The 17,190-nt window shown below is 39.5% G+C and overlaps 1 protein-coding gene across 2 annotated transcripts in view; it reads right to left on the reverse strand.

Annotated features, from left to right (window-relative positions):
• Window positions 1-5,789: 5,789 nt before the first annotated feature.
• grik2 (glutamate receptor, ionotropic, kainate 2) overlaps window positions 5,790-17,190 on the reverse strand; it is a 220,370-nt gene continuing 208,969 nt past the window's right edge. Inside the window, exon 17 of one of the 2 annotated variants that reach the window (XM_034528752.1) lies at window positions 5,790-6,043. In XM_034528752.1, the coding sequence (XP_034384643.1) occupies window positions 5,790-6,043 (254 nt within the window). The remainder of the gene's footprint in view (window positions 6,044-17,190) is intronic. The other variant, XM_034528753.1, reaches the window with a different exon arrangement.

The following is a 17,190-nucleotide window of genomic DNA, read 5'->3' on the forward strand; positions in this document are numbered from 1 at the left end:
ATTGCGCATCAGGAAACTTTAGGCAGGGAGGAGACAGCTCCAGCTGAGCTTTGTGTAGCAGTAGAGGCTGCTGTCTAACACCGGCATCGGTATTGTCATCTTTGTAACGTGAGCTTTGATTGTTTCGAGCACAATATGAAGATCTTTAATAGTGTAAGAGCCAGTCAGGTTCTGTCTGTGCTGGCTACAGGAGACCGAGAGTGGGGGATGACTAGAAAGTAGTGAGTCGGTGTTTTTCACCACGTTGTGTTTTAATTCCAGCTGACCAACGAAAAACGTACTCACCACAAAGAGTTTCAGCGGGTTCTCTTCCCCATCAGACACACAACATACATAACATGCATTTTCAGCTTCATATAGATATATTTTCTTGCTGTCAACAAATGACCAACAATGACTGCATCCTATAACCAGTATCACATGTCCACACAATTAAATCAAATCGCACATTAACGATGTTTCTTCAGTACTATGAACTGAAAATCCCAAACAAATGTGCCGTTAAATTATTTGTGAATATATTTCTGAGCATTTTTTCAAGATTAACATCTATATCAAAAATAAAGTTAGTTTAGGTCTTTTTAATGGAATATTGAACGATATCTCTTCGATCAAATATTGAATAACGTCAGTCTTATCCTTTAATAATCCAGCGGTGGAAAGTAACTACACGTGTTCTGTATTAAGTATGTTACTTTACCATTCAAGCCCACTATTTATTTAAGAGGGCTTGTTATTCTTGTTTTGGTCATGTTTTTATCTAACTACAGTGCAGTTATTTAACAGCAATAGTTGCTACATTGCAGATAACGATTTCACATATGATACAACTGATCAACCTTTAAAATGCAATGCATTGTTACATATTAAACTACTCACATATTCTAGATGTTAGCTCTACTGCGGTTTCAACTAAACACATAGTGTTTTTGAGTCACTGCCTACATTTTTAAAGCATAGTAAAAGTGAAAGAACAATAACATGTCATTGCACTTGTATTCATGAAATGTAATGAGAGTACTTTATGACCAAGAAAATAGTTGAACACATATTTAACGGATGGGGAAACCTGGAAATCTTTCATGAGAAATTCAACAACCCTTTTAAGCATAAACTCATCCATAAACTCATCCCTTCACATGTAACTATGGTTCTATGAATCCTGGATGACCACCAGAGTAAATGTGCCCCAGTTCACTTTTATTAAAATATAGTTGGTTGATTTATGGAAGGAATATACTTTGCATACAGATATACATATACTTTATCATCTTCATAAACAAATTTAATTAGCCTTTAAGACAATTAATAAACAATATAACATGAGTTTAATAATCCCAATTCTGCTTCTTCAACATTATATATGTTATGTCTTGCATTTGGTGTTTGATATAACGACAGCATAGTTAGTAAAGAATTATATGAACTGCAAACTGACGCTGCATTACAAGTCGTTACCATCCTGTCAAGTGCTTGTACGGAATAGGTGGAAATTATTCATTTGGATTTTGTAATGAAAATAAATCTCTCTTTTACAAGACTCTACCCTTAAGTCACAGAAACATAATGGTAATATGAATCTCGAAGTAAAACTACAATCATGCAAAACAATCCACTTCTGTGAGATGAAAAAGTAAAAAATGTGAATTCAGTAGCTCCTGTAGCTCTTCTTGTCAGAACCCCTGCTCTCTAATCAACAGTCAAACATGATCATAGAGGTCATTGAGCACATCCAGCTATGCACAGCACAAACATGCACTGATGGAGCTATAATGCTGGGGTCACTCTACTGCCAGACACACATGAAGTTAACCGTCAAACCCTGAGGTCAAGCAGATAAGGGCACAGTCCTCTCCAGACCAGCAGGACTGACACAGTACAAATGTGTGTAACCTAATCTTTGACTACATCTCCCACAGCTTCCTCTCCTCAGATCCGTTCCACCTCGGGGGTCAGGGCAAGGAGGATGGGCGCTTTAATCTGATTGGACACCATTTTGCTGAGTCATTGTGGCTAGCATTGACTGGAGTCCCTGACGGAGGTCATGGATTGGTTACGCAGTGACCTTGTCAAGTGGTTCAGTCTCTGCTGAGTGAGGTGCTTTTATGACCGAATTTCCAATTATGTAACCAGTTCGCAGTGCTGAAAGATGCTTCCCACAGTATTAAAGGGCAATATAATACATTTTATTTCATAGCCAATGCACTCTTACTCCCAAATCGTCAGTGTTTGGTCAGTGACTTGGCATCGGAAATGAACGCACTGAGGTTGTATGTGACATATAATGTCTGTTTGAGTCAGCTTAGGGAGGGGGAGTGAGGGTCAGGAGACTGGTGTTCGAGTTTGTGTCATGTGCAAAACTAAAAGTGAACGTTGACATTTAGTCACCTGACCCGTTAGTTATGCAAAGTGAGTTGCAAGAAAGTAAAATTGACATCAACCACGTTTATTTACAGAACCTAACGAAGTGGTGTTCTTGCCTAAACATAACTTCACCTACTGTGAAGCTGACGTGTATTTTGAAAGGACAGTATCAATGTAACCAGCGTACATGCATACAACCAACACCGTCCCCACACATTGGTGGTATTTGACGAGTTGGGAGTGAGACTGTGTTGTCGCAGCTATCCAGACAATTTGACAGTGGGTACATTGTAGATTATTGTGATATGATTGTTATGTGTAGCCACCAAGAGACAGGACTCAAACGCCTACAACTTTGAAAATAAACTTTATTCTTCACTTTAACTAGTGGAATTATTTAAATTGAGGAATCACCAAAAACCGACAGGACTACCACAAGCGATCTCTAGGGCTCTAACCAGGATGGACCAAAACTGGGGAATGAGACAAACAGGGTTTAAATACACAGGGAAGGTGCAGGTGATTGGACACAGGAGGAAACAATCAGGGACAAGACAGACAATCACAGGGACAGGAAGTGAAGGGAAACAGAGGACACGAGAGACGGGGACTTCAAAATAAAACAGGAAACAAGACACAAAAAACTCCAGATCCTGACAATGATAGTCTGTGAATCAGTTATGCAATGAGAAAAATACACAACCAAGCCACAAAATGAGCATGCAACGTAGGCCTACTATATCATTTCCTTTATTGATTTTAAAGCTGCAGTGGACTCCACTACACGCCACGCTAATGTGAGTCATACAAGGCCTTACAAGTGGGACTGATATTAGCGATCATCCTAAGGCCTACATTCCCTTTTGGTATCCCTTTATTTGTGTTAATGAATTGGGTTACAAGATAATGATTTAAATGTCTACACATCTATAGATATATCCCACTTGGGGCCCATTTTTTGTCCACTTTGACCCAATAATTAGCCCACATACTGCCAATGAAAACAATTAGGAGCCTGTGGTTCTTGAGAACGATTGCTCATATGGTAATGTCAATAATTGTTTGAAGGCATGAATATTTATCATAGTTGTTGAACTTATAGCACACAGGTATTTCCAGTCATACTGGCTAATTAGAACTCAGCTCAGTTTGAAGGTGGTTGGAGTTACACTTGGCTCCATGTAGGAATGACAACGATAACAATGTTATTACCTATGAGGTACAAAAAAGCTAACAGGGAGATGTCAAGAATGTAGGCATTGTTTTGAATGTTGGAAACTCCTCCCATTGGGCAGAGGTTCTTGACCTCCCATTGGGCACTAGCAGAGGTTCTTGACGTCCCAGAGGTTCTTGACCTCCCATTGGGCACTAGCAGAGGTTATTGACCTCCCATTGTGCACTAGCAGAGGAAAGTGGCTTGATTAACAAGTCTGCATATATAATGGTTGAACTTATCTTTAACTAATTCTTAATTGGACACCCTTGCCTAATGGGGTTATTGAAATAAAGTCAAGCTTCTGTCATGGTGTGTTTCTTAGTGTCTCCACTCTTGCCATGTTTCATTAATGTGCGAAAACTCAATAATGAGGCAGATGAGGTGAAAGTTGTGAATACTTTTTTATTTTCTTTAAACTTGTGCATCAACTTCAAAGGGTAAACTGTGTGCACTCCATTTTGTTTCACAACAAGTTCAAAATTAGTTAAGTGTTCTTTTTATTTTTTTATTTTTTTTTTAAATACATCTTTTTCCATTTTAAAACCATTTACACACGATTGCTCAGCACTCGACTCTAGCAGTCTATCAGTAATCGGGGGTGTAGAATGATAGGCATCATCAGCAGTCTTCCTCTCTTCCCGTGTGTGTACACTATAGATTTGCTCTAACCAGTATTATCATTACTCTTCTTTCATGTGAAGTAAAAATATCTTTCTTTAAATATGATTCCTTTACATGATAAAAATACTTTCTTTCGTTCATCCTGTCTCTTCATTATGTCACCGATGCTAACAAGAGTTCTCTGTACTAGTAGTAGTACCAACATAGTATTAATTGGTGTGAACCTGCTCCATGGAGGATGTGTGCACCCTGCACTATTGGGTGTGTGTTTGTGTGCCTGTGTGTGTGTGTGTGTGTTGGCTCTGTCTAGTGTCAGAAAGCCTCCTGAACTACTGGCCTGGCGGCCCCTCTGTCGTGGTTGACACTCCTCATGGTGCGTTTCGTGTTGATAAAAATCATTACAAAATTTTTATTCTCTTCGTACAAAAACACTTTTTCATAGAAATTGCATTTTGCACAAGTAAATGTGGAGCTTTACTGCCAAAGAAAGAAAAAAAGCCACAGTAGTACAAAAATTAAACTTGAGACTTTACACTGAGCAAATGGAACGAAACCATGTGTATACCCATACAGAGTTGAAGTGAGGTGTATTTACGGCAGTAGTGAAAATCCAGGCCGTTGAGATAATAAATAAGGAGTTTCATAAATAAAACAATAAATATTTTTGAATAAATAGAGTTTGTGTGTGATTTCTATGAATTTAGAATAGGTGAGTCGTGCCCACGCCATTCCAAGTTCCTCCTTATTGACATTAAGAGTGTGTACCTCCATAGGATCGTCATGACTACTGGCTGATACGTCAACAGCTCATTATATTGCCCCTGCTCTGTTCTGCTTGTACTACACCACATAAGCCCCCACCCCTTCCCACCCGTCCTACATTAAAGACTAAAAGTGTTAGTACTTTGAAACACAAATAAATTATATCATTTATTGCCTGATGGATGATATACAGTATATCCGTTTTTGATGTTCATCAATATCATATGTGACTAAGCAAAGTCTCTCTGTACATTTTGGGAGCAGCAGCTCACCTTTGTCTTCAGGGCTGTGAGTTTGATCCGAGAAAGTTGAGAGCCTGTGTGGTCCCTCTATTCACAACTTTTGAAGAAAAAAACAATCCCTTACAACCTTTCTCCCCAATGTCCCAGTTAGCATCTCTATATTCACTTATACTCTCTGAAATGCTGTTGATGCTGCTTGACCAGCCTGTTTATAGCTGTTCAGTGAAAGACTGAATGAGCAACAGCAAAAGATGATAATTCTTTTTCTTTATCTTTTATGGGCACACCTCTGTCCCAACTTAAATTTATTTCCAGACCGTCTCTCTCCGACTCCTGGTTTTTAATTTTTTTGTTATCTTTGCACCTGTAGTTGGGTGCCTTGCCAAGGTGGAAAGTGTACTGAGGTAACTCGCTGAAATTTCACCCAGGTCCAAGTTATTTCCACAGGAAATATTGTTGAATCACTTATACCTAGCTATTTATAAAGAAACACAAATGACATTTTGTCAATACACTCCCAAGCACCTCAGCGCTACCTTTGAAATGACCCAACTGTCAACTATGACAACCCACTGCCCCCCCCCTTACCATTTACCCCCACCCTTTTCCCCAGTGTCTCTACACACCTCCTCACTGCAGGAGAGAGGGTGATAAAGTGATTGCGAATCCCATTTTACGCCATGGTCTCTTTCCCTGGCAGTCTGCGGTCGTTGAAGGTGTGCATGTTGATGACCTCCTCCGTTTTCACCATGACAGGCGGCTGGGGCTTGTGTTTGAGCCGGCGCTGGCACTTGAGGGAAACCCGCAGCTCGTCCACCATGGCACTGCAAAAGGACCTCTACAGAGGGAAATAGAAAAAAAAGGAGAACAGAATGGGTTTCAGACCGCTTCACCAGTCCAAATATTATGGGCAACTGAACAAGCCTGTTCTCCCTGTGGGCAGCCTCATTTTGTAGCCTCCCTCCATTACCACCCACCACCAGCAGTTCAGAGCTGCCATAGGGCACAATGGTGAAATATACAGTGTAGCAGGCTGGGAATGAAGGGAATGCTGGGTAGGAACAGGGGAAGAAGTAGGATGGAGGGAGGTGCAGGTCCATAGGCTGTGTAGTAGAGTGTGAAGTGTGAAGGCGTGGAATCACTCAACATAGTGTCAAAATGCATTAGTAGTGAATTTTGTGGTTGTTGTTGTTGTTGTTGCTCATGCAGGGCTTTTTATGCATACAGTGTATGAAGCATTGCAATAATGTTCCTTATTTAAAACATCACATTTTTATATTATCAATCTATGATGTCTTGTACATTTCAGCAGTATATTTTGTATAACGTGTTTGCATATGTGTATGCATTCTCTCATCTACTTCTACATTGGCAATGGCCAGTGTTTTTCTAATGCCTTTTCACAGACTCTTTGTTTACGACCCGATTTCCAGAAACAAATTAAATACTAGACAGTTCTGCAAGTTTACATTCACTGTTCACTGTTTTAGCCATGCTAGCGCCATGTCTGATGGCTACATCGGTCAGATGGTTGGTCCAGCAATTCGGTCTGGACTAAAATATTTCAACACCTACAAGATGGATTTCCATTTATTGTAGTACCGTATTTTCCGCACTATAAGGCGCACTTAAAAGCCTTTCATTTTCTCAAAAAACGACAGTGCGCCTTATAATCCGGAGCGCCTTGTATATGGATTCATTCTGGCTGTGCTTACTGACCTCGAAGCGATTTTGTGTGGTACACGGCGCTCTGTCAAAATGTTTTAGTACGACTTTGGTAAACTACAAAGCCGCACCGCTTGCAGCATTATGGTGCGTTCACACCAAACAGCTTTATAACTCGCGTCAGTTTATTCGCCAGTCAAGTTGTGTTCATTTGTGTCTTTCGCAACCAGTTGCGAAAAGGGGGCGTGGCTTATCTCAGTAGCTTGTCTCGGTAAAAACAGTTATAAATTCCACCATCCACCACGGTCGAAATAACCTCTAGTTCTGCTTTATACTTGTTGTGGACATCCCATAAACGTCGGAACATCTAACGCCCTGGTGTTTCGGTTCATAACATCACCCGTAGGCTCATACAGCTCGGGGAGTTTCACCGACTCCGTCTTGATAACTTCCTCTTCCAGCGCTACCAGAGCAACAGCAGCCCAACGGGCGGAGCATCTCAACGCTGATTCTCTGGTGAGTTGCGAAACTTTTGCAACTCGTGTTGGAAGTTGAAATATTTTAACTCTGGCGAAATTTCGCAATGCGCAAAACGCGTCTATCGCAACGCGTCTATCGCAACGTCCGGCGAATTTCAACCAAACGCGCAGCAGAACATGGGAATAGAGCAGCTGCGAGAGAATTCAACATTAATGAATCAATGGTACGGAAGTGGAGGAAGCAAGAAGATGACCTGCGCCAAGTAAAGAAGACCACATAGAGTTACGCTAACGTTTGATTTAGCGGTAAAAGACTGTTTTTTTTACGTGTTACAACTGAACAAGGTTGGGAGTTATTGTGAATACGCTCATTAACGTTTGAACAATGTTATTGTGAACACGTTTAATAAAGTTTGACTGACTGACTGTTTTGTTTCACTTAATGCGCCTTATAGTCGGGTGCGCTTTATATATGAAAAAAGATCGAAAATAGACTATTCATTGACAGTGCGCCTTATAATCCAGTGCGCCCTATAGTGCGGAAAATACGATACATATATCGATGCTGCCCAGACAATGTATCCTCATAACTTTGGTGATACCCTGACTTTTCATCTGGTGTCATCATCAGCTAAATTATATTGTATTCGTTCAAACACCTGCAAATCTATTTCCATAAACCTCACCTATACTTGGTGCTTAAAGCTTATGTAACATGCTAAAGTAAGATAGTGAAACATACTATACATTATACCAGCAATTATCACCAGGATAGCACGGTTATTGTGAGCATGTTAACAGTTAAATTAGCAATTAGATACTTAGTTTTAGTCTTGTTAAAACGTTTGATGACAACATATTTCAGATTAGCTCTTACTATACTATCTGCATATGGTAACCATTACAGGTTAGGAAAAAATTGTCGACATGGCAAATGATAAGGTCAGTGAAACACTATGATGCAGGTTATTTGACGCAAACTCAAGACTTATAAAGGCCCACTAATGCTACTCATTAAATGGTGAGAACTGTCAGTGTAATTCCTACCATTACTGGGACGTTCTTACTGTACATACAGATACAGACAGCAATAGGCACAGCGATAATGATGGAAGCATTACAGTTGAGCCTTTTTTCATTGAGGTAAGGCACGAAATGTACCTCTCTCAAAACACACCACGTCTTGTGGCTGAACCTTTACTAAGTCATCTTGTAGGAAAGAAGCTGAATTAGGCAATTCCTATTTGTTCCTTATCTATTTCCCCAATTTAGATGGTCCAATTCTTTGTTGCTGCTAACTGCCACTCTTGGATAGAGGATGATGTAGATAGAAGGAGAAGGAGGAGAAATGTCAATACCATCCAGTTCGACAAGTATATGATCTCCCATTGGCTTTCCCCCAACCAACACTGCCAGCTGTATTTAATTGGGCCAACTGACCAGGGTTCCAACCCAATACCAGATGCTCAGTTCAGGCTGAATTGATACAACTGTGTATGTTTAACGGTTGGCTACCAATTGTGTACCCATTGATCCTCAAAATGGTGTCTAATAATGTTCCTCTCTATTATTCTGTGTGTAACAGTGCTGTCCTGAAATACACTATCTCCATGTGAGAACATATCATATATTGTGGGCTTGGGTAGTTTCCACAGTAAAAAGAAAATTCCACAAGCATATAACAAAGTGTACCTGGTGATTTCCTTTTTAGTTTAGCGTTGTTTCAAAATAAACTTCTGTCTTCACATGAAGTTAGGTTTAAACAAAAACTTAACAAAACAAATAAGCTCCATTGAAGTGAGTACATTGACAATGGTTATGCAAGAATGAACTTTAGAAAACAGGTTAATTATTGTTCAAGAATGAACTGTCAATCCCAAACTAGCTAACTAAGAGGTCCTACATGTTCTCAGTATAATGTAAACATGGACATGCTTTCATGACCACCAGGCCAACTTCATTTCCTGATGAAAATATTTGGATGCATTACAAATCTCCAGAATAAATGCACTGTGAGTAGAGATAGTTTTGACAAGCAATCATTTAAATTTGATGCTTCTTAATTTTGAAATTAAGTAAAAGCAAAGTGTGCTTGATGCTACTTTTCATGTTTATGCGGATGAGACTGTTCTATAAATATGTGCATCAACTCTTGTGCAGGCCATTTATTACCTGCAAAATGCTTTTAAAATAAGCATATTTCTGAAGATATCAATGATACAAAACTGGCCCCTTTAAATTTCTCTTTTGAAATGTGAGTTCCCTATGCATATTTCTAGTTTCTTATAATTGTTGCCTCTTGTGTTTTCTGTCTGTAACAGAAATAGTTTTTTTATTCCATTCTTGGCCATTCACCATTGGAAAATACATTCATAATCTCAATAGGACTCTATTATATATTGTTTGTTGAGACTAAATAATTTTTATGATGTGAAAATGCTATGGTTAAGGTTTGGCACAAAATCGCCTTGGTTCAGTTTATGGAAACATCGTGGTTTGGGTTAAAATAATAATTGTATTGTCATGGTTACAGTAATAGGGAAAGTGATGAATTACTGGAAAAAAAATACAAAATAAAAATCTCTAAATTGGGCTAAAACACTTGTGTGTGTTCCCGAATAATTGAAACTTAATCCAAATTGCTGGATTTCTAGAGATGTTCATATAGATATCGCCAAGTGCAGCTTTATCCACATAGTATGATTAACTCTAAACTCTCTCCACAAAACAAAAAGTAGGAACATGACACTGAGACTCATCTCCAAAATGTGTTACTGATTCCGAGATTGATAATTGAAACAAATAACTGTCGAACAAGAATATAATTTATATAGGCCCTGACAGGCCTAAAATGTGTAAATCAAAGCCAAAACATTTTTTTGCAACCAGATGTGACACAAGTGGAACTAGCTACAACCAAATGTGTCATGCTTAATTTGCAAATATTGATTGAAAACAAATGAAATACACAGGATTCAGCAGGATTGCACAGTATGAACATTTTGCAACTTTGCAGATATTCATTAAAGTTTTCTCATTAAGTTGATAAAAAAAGAACATCTGGCAGGCATTATGTTTAGAGCAGTATATACACATTTTTAGGACACAGGGTTGTCTCTAGAAAGTTTGTGTTGCTGCCTGTCAGTGTTGCATTTAACAGTATTTTCTTGTCAGTGTGAATTACTGCATATGAAAAAGTTGGATGTGCCCATCCAACACCTCCACATTGCTCCATAAAGGGACACAATGCTTCATGCATTGACCCTGAATGTTCCTGGATACTCAGGTTATGTTTATCATTAATGTCCAGTCAAATGATTTCCATTTGCTCCTTGTAGTTTCTAAATCAGCAGACACCCTGCTTGTATTTTCCGCATCAAGCTGTCAAGCTGTTCATTCTGTTCACCAAGGAAGTGAGTCACAACCAACAGCTGTCAATGTCACACTATTCTCACCCTCATGGTGGATGAGTGTGTGTCTACAGTAGCTGGATTACTGAAATAGTTGCTACTGTACTTCAGAGAGCTGGGGAACCAACACGACACAGCAAAGCGTCGCCACATAGAAATGATTATATTTCTATGTGAATGTTGCCCTCTGTATGATGTATAAACAAAAATACCCAACGGTGTCATAAAGTACAATAATTTGAGAATTTTGTGATTTTTGTGTGTGTTTTAGTCTGTGCTGTCTCATTTGAATTAGTTTCAGGATGAATACTACGTGTTCTGTGTTTACTCTTCTCTTCTCAAGTGACCTCTGTCCAGCCAATCGTGCTTGGTGTTGATGGACTACTATGCTTATTTGAAGGCACTTTACTCGAGGGATAGCTTTGCACCAGTAAGCCCAGTTATTTATTTAATTACCTTCGTTCATGGTCTATGGAAAGGTAGTTTAATATTTCCCGTCTGTTAAAGCTGACAACATTCCAAGCATAATATTCATCAGAAGAGCTATTTAAATGTTAGGAAATTAGATACAAAATTAATTAAATGAGAAAATAAATTTGTTTCCATTAACCTGTGTACATGGAACACTGGGCTTTGTGGTAGTGAGATTCACATAGACATCCACTTAGAAACACAACATAATAGCTGAACCTCAGTCACACCAGACTGTGCAGAACAAAAGTTATGAACAAACACCAACCCAACAGTCTCAGAGAGCACAGTAGATTTTACAGGCCAGAAGAACATTGTCACTTATTGCTGTACATTGTATCTCATTAGACTGAGATACCTTGTCGCTGCATGCCCAATTAAACATCTGCTTCTTCACATTCTCTCTTTTGTCATAAGCTACTGCATCTGCAAATAATGTGTGAATGAACATCGGCAGATGGGAATGGAACAGTCCTGCTACAGGAGACACTACAAGCAGAGTCGCTACGTACTGGGCTCCTAGTTAAAAGGAGTTTATTGTGACGAACAATGTGTTCATTTTTATTTGAAAGCCACAATTAGCAGTGTGGCCCATGTATACTTTTCCTTATTATGTTAAGATACAAATGGGAAGGAGACACAGTAAATGGGATTGGGTGTGAGCTCTTCCAGTGTGTACTATAATAACTCTGAGGCTAATTCAGCCAGCCCTATCCTTACTTCTTTCATTATCAATGGTCACATCTTCCTCTGTGACCATTGATAATGCCATTCATGGATAAAGCAATGGTGGGAATGTAGCAGAAAACTGACATGTTTTCGTAATGTCAAATGATATTGGTTCGGAGCAGATGTTAGCTATGAAACATCAGAACATCTATACCACTCTGATTCTGAGACTCTAATTACAGTTAACAAGTGTGACCACACCTGATTGGCCGCTGATGATTTAGACTAGCATTTCACCAGCTTTCTTACACTAATTGGCATCGGAGTTGCCTCATGCCACCTGCAGTCAAGCAAATGGAAAGTAGCAATTTTTGCTGATACTACATTTAGGTGTAGGTTTTCTTTTAGGATTCATAGCTGTTCAGTTATGTCAAAAAAATGCATGCACCCTGAATATTTACCACGATAGCAATAACAATGCCACTGGTGTGACACAGAGGCTACCGCTTAGTGTCACACCACTATGACTAGTTTTGTTCAGCTGTTGGTGACTTTAGGGCAGCAGAACAAGCTCAAAACACAACATTGACAAATGGTATTATCACCTTATGAAGTAGTTTTGGTAAATTGGTTAAAAAAACAACAGTTAAGTGCATTTTTGGCAGACAGGGAGCAACATTTGTATTAATTTAGGGTTTGTTTGTGTAAACCTTGTCAATGTGAAAACTCTGATTTGGTCTCCACCTTCTCCTTGAAATATACTGTAGCTCTTCAGCTGCTAACTGTTCTACTATGTTCACCAGCTAGTTGCTAACTTACAGTGTGCAGTGGGTTTATCTGAGCTTTTTGACTGAAAACAACTTCCCGCTGTTGCCGGAAATCCAGCTCGTAAGAGTGAAATTTGAAAAAAAAAACATATGTATGTGCAGGCATCTACTGTATAGTGCTATTACTACTACATAGTACATCTGCAGTCAACATGAGACACAATGATTGCCCAAGCCACTCTGAAACACAAAAGTGTTTTATAACTATTGATCCGCCTCCCCTGTAAAATTAAATGGCACGGCAGTGTTTTCACCAGTAAAAGCCATGTTGCTCCAGGCTTTGGGAAACTCTGGGCTCACTCTACTCGCACTCAGGGGACACATTGCCATCACAGCTGCCTGCTGCTGGCATGCTGGATTGATGGAGGCTGCTTAGGGTCATTGGATTACAGAGTTTTTATGACGCTCAAAAATCACCCGCAGTGATCGCTCAGAGGAAGGGCCTGCCTGCTTTGAGAAGAATGGAAGGGTCGTAAATCTAATGCTGAAAGCAGACATTCGAAAGGAAATAGGTGCATTTAGTCGAGCGATTATTTACACAGGCCTGATTGGATAAAAAGGAGTAATGGTTAATAAAACTTCATATCAGGAAGACTTATTATTGATTATTATTATCAATATTATGATTGATTATACATTTGAATTATTGATTTAATGTCATTCTGTATGGTTTTTATAGGCGCAATAACCCAAAAGCAGTTGAATATGAATCTGGAATCGAGCACTGTTGGTCTACATATAAAGGTCCCTCACCTATGTTAGTGAACTAATGGGCTCCATTTAGGTTGAATGGAGAAGGAACAGATGTGAAGCTGTGATGCAGATGGGATGGGGCACGGCTGCGCTGTAATCCTCAGTTTACTCTGCGTCTCCGGCCCCCGGTGGCCAGTAAATGATTTGCTGCCTTGAGGGTTTGTCTAATCTGTGGGCTCTTCTGAGCTGTCGTCCACATTTGGCGCAGTGCGTTCCACATTTTGCTCGGTGGGTGAACTGTGTTCTGATTGATGTTCCCTCATGTCAAATTCCATGTCTGTGTGCCTGCCCGCATATTTTATTTGTGTGTGTCAATGATTGTGAAGAAGAATTAAACAACTGAAAAACCCTTTAGAGATTTAGATCACGTCCACGCAAAAGACCTTTGCCCTCGAAGTCCATTATTTTGGTCCAGAAATATCAGACGTAAAAAAATGAATACAACTGTCTGCGTATTTTATTAATCCGTCTCACCTACTATGATCCTGTCATCATCAATAATTTCAGAATCCGCCAAAGGGGCAAACATTTGATGACTATGTATTCATGGGTAAAAATCATGTGTAAGAGAAATGTGCTTGTTCTTGTGATTCCCAAGCTGACTGGGACGATGTGGCCTCCGCCCAAATGGCTGGCAGAGTCTGAACATTGTATTGTGTAACTGTGATCTTTTGCTAATCTTCATCATATTAATATAGTAATGACATGTCTACAATCATTGCTTGTAAAAAAAAAAAGTGTCAGTGAATGTAACTTTTTTGCAGAGTTGTCTAATATTGACATTCTTGTTTGGCGACAGACACACAGATAGTCTCCTAAATTCTAAAAGACGGCTGCATGTCAGGTATCCTGTGGAAGAGCCTTTGGAACGTTACAGTCCCATTGGGCTGTGATGACATATCTGGTGGAGGCATAGTCATATATTCCAGGAGGGAACTTCCCTCAAAAGTAGTTCTTCCTCTGACAAATCTTTGGAGAGTGAACAAGACTCCAAATTGCCATGTAGCCAAGACCAACAGCCTGAACTAACATTTTATTTGAGCCCAGGCATCTCTACTTGTGCACGTGTGTGTGCATCCATATGCATCCATGCCTGTTTGTGGATATACGTGTTTGAGTGTGTGCTGGGTTGATGAGATGGGTTCCTCACACACAGCTGGTGGTCCCCGCACCCCGAGAGCCAGGTTAGTCTGCGGCAGCCTCAGCAGCAGGCAGGAAGAGAGGAAAAAGCAGCAGTAGCAGGAAGAGCGGGAGGAGGAGGAGCGGGAGGAGGAGCTGAGGGATGGAGGGGGGTTGGGGGGGGGGGGCAAGAGAGGAGAGAGAAAGGAGCAGGAGGCGGAGGAGTAGAGGGAGGAAGGGGACAACCATGGTAATCATGGAAATCAGAAAGACTAGCATGGAGATGACAAAGAAATGCTCCATTGAAAGTCTATGAGGCATGTGATTTAGTTGAACATTATGGAGTCCAAAATTGGTTTTCTTAAAGATAGCTTAAATTAGCAAGAATAATTTCCTGAAGCATATTTTAACACACACTTACATCTTCATTGGAGGAAAAACTGTCACATTTTGTCTCTTTGCTCTTCCTTTGAACCAGGAATTATGAGAGCAGAGTTTAATATTCCCACCTATCCAAAGTCTACTCATAGATATTAATACTTTAAAAAGAAACACAGGCAATTATTGTACTATAGAGTAGACTATACACATAAAAGAAAGACATTTTGAGAAATCCTTGTTTGCCATCTTACCCACAGTCAGCTGAGAAGATTGATATAGACTTCAGACATAGAGCTCCGGGATGAGTTTTCTGTTAATTGTCAACCCTCAAAGAAAAAAAGGTTTTAGTTTTGGAAAACCAAGTAACTCAATGCCCAGATGACTCCTGCATTTACAGCTTAGGTGACTTGCTTGTTTGCTTAGTAAAAAAAGTTTTTAAAAAAACAGGTTTCATCATCCAGATTGAACAATTGTTATTTTTCTCACCAAATTTAGTTTTGACATCTTTAAGGTAAGAGGTTACCCAAATGTGTATACATGTTCAGTTTATCGATTAACTTTGAATGGCTCTGTGAAACTTAGAGATGGCCCGATATACCAATACAATGTGTGGATGCACGTCCGATATCGACTGTTTTGATATGCTCCAAACTAACTTGTTTCATCGCCATACTGGAACGTCCTGGAAACTCACTTGAAATCAGAGTAAACCGTCCAAAAATATAAATGGACTTGGACCATTGACTTTGTTATAGTCATATAGTGGTTATTTGAATTAAAAACACGCAATTCAAATAAAACAAAACATTTTAATTTCTATATTTACTTTGATGAAGAAAACGTCTTTCTAATTATACGTTATAAGCTGCTTTGAGCTAGTTTGAGGAAGTTAAAACGAGTCATAATTCCCTCTCAAATATCTATTTTATATCACTGTGAAAACATCTCCCTCAAAAGACAGGATTTATCAAAGTGTCTTGGCAAAAGCTTAATTTAAAAATATTACATTTGAACACATCGTGAATTACCTTTGCCCAACACCAATTTTTACTAAATAGAGCTTGAACATAACTTCAATGCAACCTCTGTGGACATTAGCAGTTAGCTCCGTTATTTAGCCAAGCAGGACTGTGCTGCTCACCAGCTAACGTTCTATAGCTCTCCTCCTGCTCATTATCACACCAGCATGCACAAGCATGTTTAACCACTGGTGTGTATTACTCACCAGTGGTTACAAATGTTGTCTCAAGGTGGATGTTTTTTACTAGCCATTTGTAAATATGAATACATTTAGCCTACAACCCTGTAATATTTTATTTAGTTGACTGCCAACATTACCGCAATAACACGCTCCTGTAGGTACATGCTGTACAACATCAGGAGAATACGACCTCTTCCCACTCAGAAGGCAGCACAGGTTCTGGTCCAGGCTCTGATCATCTCATGGCTAGACTATTGCAACTCCCTCCTGGCAGGTCTACCTGCTAATGCCATTCGACCTCTACAGCTCATCTAGAATGCAGCTGCTCGACTGGTCTTCAACCTCCCGAATAGTTTAACGTTATTGAAGAAATTGTACTTGCTTGATTCTTGTTGTTCTGATTTTGGACTCATGGTTTAATGCACCTATTGTAAGTCGCTTTGGATAAAAGTGTCAGCTAAATGACATGTAATGTAATGTAATGTAATTGTAAATATACATTATATTGATGATAACAAGTGTTCAGTGGCACTGAGGTGTCACCTGAGCCGGTCTTGATTGCTCTTGAGTTTACTGTTGCTGACATTTTCAACTAGCTAGTTACTGAAGAAGATAGCACTATGTATGGTATTATCAATCCACGCCTGGGATCTTGCCCAAATATTGCTTAAGGTTGGTAGAAAGCTGATTTTTTGTCTTCACTTTAAATGGGAGCCATCCTTTTAAAGCTGTTTCTAGTCTATGTACTAAGCTAGGCTAAATGAGTCCTACTGAACTGATCTATGTTCTTATCTGCCTATGGATCCGAAGGCAAACAAGCATATTTCCCAAACTTTTGGAGAGCTCCATTAAAGTGAAAAGGTCGGCATGAAGCAGTGATGATGGAATGTATTGAAACAATGTAAAAGGAAGAGACTTGGGACAAGAAAAGGAAAGTATTGGTAGATTAATCAAAATGACAAGCCTACAGAGGTCTACAGTTAGTAAAGTTATCAAATGTTTATTAATAC

This window comes from Cyclopterus lumpus, chromosome 25, assembly GCF_009769545.1.
Source record: "Cyclopterus lumpus isolate fCycLum1 chromosome 25, fCycLum1.pri, whole genome shotgun sequence".
NCBI classification, from domain to species: Eukaryota; Metazoa; Chordata; class Actinopteri; order Perciformes; family Cyclopteridae; genus Cyclopterus; species Cyclopterus lumpus.